Raw genomic sequence first — 3,564 nt, forward strand, 5'->3', positions numbered from 1 at the left:
GGTTTGCCAAACAAAATGCTCGGTCTGTCGTATCAAGAGATTTCACCCTTTTGATTTGTTGTATTCAATTCCTTTGCACATGTGTAAATAGTGTATAGGATAAACAGGTGGACGAACAAGGTTGATGTACATTTGACTGGATGTGCTCTGTTTTCAAGAGCCCGACTCGTTTTGTAAATTGCTGTGATGGATTCGATTTTTTTTATTTTTTATTTTAATTTTTTTTCTTCAGCTCTTAAGTCGGCTTCAGTTTACTTCAATCATTGAAAAGATGTGATATATTTACAGGTTAATACTGTTGGTGTGCTAGTGTTAATTGTACGTTTTACATTTGACCTATTGTTTGTTTTTATTTTTACTTTTGTGTGTAAACAAAGCTGGTAAAACAAACGTGGGTCAACTCCTTCGTCTTTTCTCTCCGGTACTGGACAGATTTGGAAAACAGAACTGTCTCCTTTTGGAATTCTGGGAAAAAAAATAAAAAAATAAAAAAATTCACCACTTTACGTAGAACTGATCCGGGACCGTCATGCAACGTACGGCTTTGCAATCTCCTGGGACATTTCAGTGACTGAGCGGCTCATAAGAGTTTGAAAGGGTTAAAAAAAAAAATACTGTGCATTGACAATATAACACTAACCATTAAATTGTAGTTTATATTGAACAAACGGCAGCCATGTTGTATTCTTTATGAATGAGTTTGTTAGGTTACGACTGACGTACGACTGCACATTTTATTCAGCAGTGTTACTGTAATACGGCGTCTGGCCACTGGTGGCAGCAGTGAACACAGTTGAACTCCAGTGGGTGAACAAAGAAGAGATCTGTGGGTCCTTTTGTATTGACTGTAATGGAAAAGAAGAGCAGGAAATCTTTTTATTTTATTTGATTTATTTTTTTGTTCCTTTTTCACCTGCTTGAAAAACATTTTCTCCACGTTACTGGTTAGAATTGTTTTCAACATGTTTCCTGTGAGAAGTTTATCAGCCGCTCGTCGACTGAAATGACGGATAGTAAAGCCACGCTGTGACGTGTGACGAGTCCTGGATCGGGGGCCTACGCTGAAACGTCCTGTTGTTCAGATGAAGGTCTGAACTCGCAGCCACTGCACAGCAATCTTCTGCTCTCACACTTTTGTATGAACAAGTTTCGCTCTTATGTCATTGTAAGATATTTTGAAGAGATTAAATGAAGTTTATCCAAAGTGGTGTGAACACCTGTCAATCACTGTCGAACTGATGGATTTTTTTTTTTAATAAAAATGAAATTGAAAATAATCCTTGAATTGCTTTTAAAGAAACATGGAGCATGTGAGTTGCATCACAGCTGATCATTCACTCCTAAGGCTGTTCTGTTTGGTCGTGCACTGCATTGTGGGTAATTGCTGTAATTCAATTCACCTGTTGGGCGTGGACATAAAGAAGCTGCTGGCACAAGGTAGTTGTGCTTCCGGCCTGACTCGTTCACGTACTGTCACGTCTCAACGCCGCTGAAGAAGAGGTCGCTGCACATGTGACGCTCACACTGAAGATATTGTGTCATGTGGAATCAAGGTAAGTTTCAGCTGCTTCTAACAATCCCGTTGCACTTCCTCACTTTATGTTTGCTGACATTACTTTCATTTTGCGTGGCCAAAGCTTGCAGTCCGTCCTCTGCGAGGAAATCCGGCCACAAAGCAGGGAAATCAAAGGTGTGTCTGTCTTTAATCTGCAGTTTAATACTGTGTAAGGATCTGTGCTCGTATGGTGAGGTCACATTCATTTATTCCCTCTCTGTGATTTTGCCACAGAAAGCAGCTCTTCAGATTTTGCCCTGCACAGTGTCTCAGCTTCTGTCTGCTTCTCCAGTCAGCAGTGATGCCTTTGCGATCTGCGACTGGGAACTCAACCAGGTACAAGGAAATGAAGCACTTCACTGTCTGTGTGTTCATCACTATTTAATTTGTCACAGGAATGAGGCGTATACTGTATGTATGTATACATGTGGACTTTAAACACAAACTTAAAGACTTGGGTTGTAACTCAGGACTAACCCAAGACTTGAGAGTAAATGTCTCTCTATTTAATGATTCATTATTTTATCTTATTTTACATTTTCATTTTAGATCAATGCTTTTAACAATGTTTAATGTTCATTTTATTTCTTTTCTTTTCATGCAAAGCACTTGGTGCAGGTCATTTCCTTGTTGTGCAACATTTCTTGTATGAAAGGTGCTATACAAATAACTATTATTATTATTATTATTATTATTATTATGTGTGATGGGCTATAGCATGACTTCTGCGACAGGGCTCAGAGTGATGAGTGAAAATCCTGATCATTGAAAATTTTGATGTGGAAAATAATGCTAAGTTAATGTAGCGATGCATGTGTCACATGCTGTGCATCCTCCTTATATATGCTCAGACATTTTGATAAAATTATAAATGTATAAGTTGATAAATCATGATGAATCGTGCTCTCTTGAGTGGAATTTAAAAGCATCAGTTTCCTTTCTGCCTTTTTAATTGCAGATTCTTCAGTGGAGTTTGGTCTCAGGTGCTGAGTTTTATTTGGTTTCCCTTCTCTCGCTGCAGGTGTCTGTTGTGGGTGTCATCAGAGGGCTGTCTCCCTTCGTGACCAACGTCCAGTACGCCGTGGACGACATGACGGGTCCACGTTTAAACGTGAAGCAGTGGGTCAGTGCAGAGGCGAGTGGCATCAACTCGCTCTGCCCACGACTGCAAATGGAAACCGCAGACTGAACTATTGTGGTAAATAATCGGTTTGAAAATTTCCTCACAGGACGGCGCAGTGATGACGTTCGCTTCTCTTGGAACATATGTGAAGGTCATAGGAAATCTACGCAATTTCAGTGTGAGTGATACAAACAAAGGGTTTAAAGATGATGATGATGATGATGATGATGATGGGCTTTAAAGAGAAGTGAGCATTGATGTTCTCCTTGATTTTTCTGACCATATATGACAAATTCAGTTTGTGTTTTGTTACATTAGGGTCAAAGGTCATTGCTGGCAGTGAATATCCGTTGCATCGACGACCCGAATGAAATCACGTCCCACATGTTGGAAGTGGTACAAGCCCATATGGAGCTTTTCGGAACGGTATCGCAGCCGGTTCGACCAGAATTCTACTCTGACAAAATCTTTTTCTTGAGCATTTTAATACTGAGAAACTGGAAATGTTCAAATATTCAAGAATTCAAGGGTGTGAGATACAAAAAATCTCCACTGAAAGACAGAACTAATCATGTCGTCATATTGTCTGTCCCCACTAAACGCCTGGTCTCACTAAAATTTATATTTATTTTATGGTGAAATTTATTTCACTGGAATTGCCCCGATCAGAGGAAATGCTCGAGACCAAGGGTTTGCAGACAGTTATGAGACTGGATTCGGTTGTATGAGCTAAGCTAACGAGCTAATAACCTTTTCGTCTTCCCGCTTCCCCTGTTTCGCTGCTGTGTGATTATTCTGAGCGTGCTCGTGTTGTTAACCCAGGTGTTCGACGTGAACATGAACACCTGTCTTGCCTCGCTGTCTGGACGGTGCAGCGGTGGACCTC

General features: G+C 40.3%; 1 protein-coding gene across 1 annotated transcript; it reads left to right on the forward strand.

Annotated features, from left to right (window-relative positions):
• The first annotated feature begins 1,460 nt into the window (after window positions 1–1,460).
• LOC111230528 (replication protein A 32 kDa subunit-like) lies at window positions 1,461–3,213 on the forward strand. Its single transcript, XM_022757287.1, has 7 exons — window positions 1,461–1,553; window positions 1,638–1,690; window positions 1,790–1,891; window positions 2,577–2,690; window positions 2,785–2,856; window positions 2,997–3,104; window positions 3,199–3,213. The coding sequence occupies exons 1-7, from the start codon at window positions 1,541–1,543 to the stop codon at window positions 3,211–3,213; spliced, it is 477 nt and encodes a 158-aa protein (XP_022613008.1). The 5' UTR covers window positions 1,461–1,540.
• The last annotated feature ends 351 nt before the right edge of the window (window positions 3,214–3,564 follow it).

This window comes from Seriola dumerili, unplaced genomic scaffold (genome assembly GCF_002260705.1).
Source record: "Seriola dumerili isolate Sdu_G_001 unplaced genomic scaffold, Sdu_1.0 BDQW01000273.1, whole genome shotgun sequence".
In the NCBI taxonomy this organism is placed as follows: Eukaryota; Metazoa; Chordata; class Actinopteri; order Carangiformes; family Carangidae; genus Seriola; species Seriola dumerili.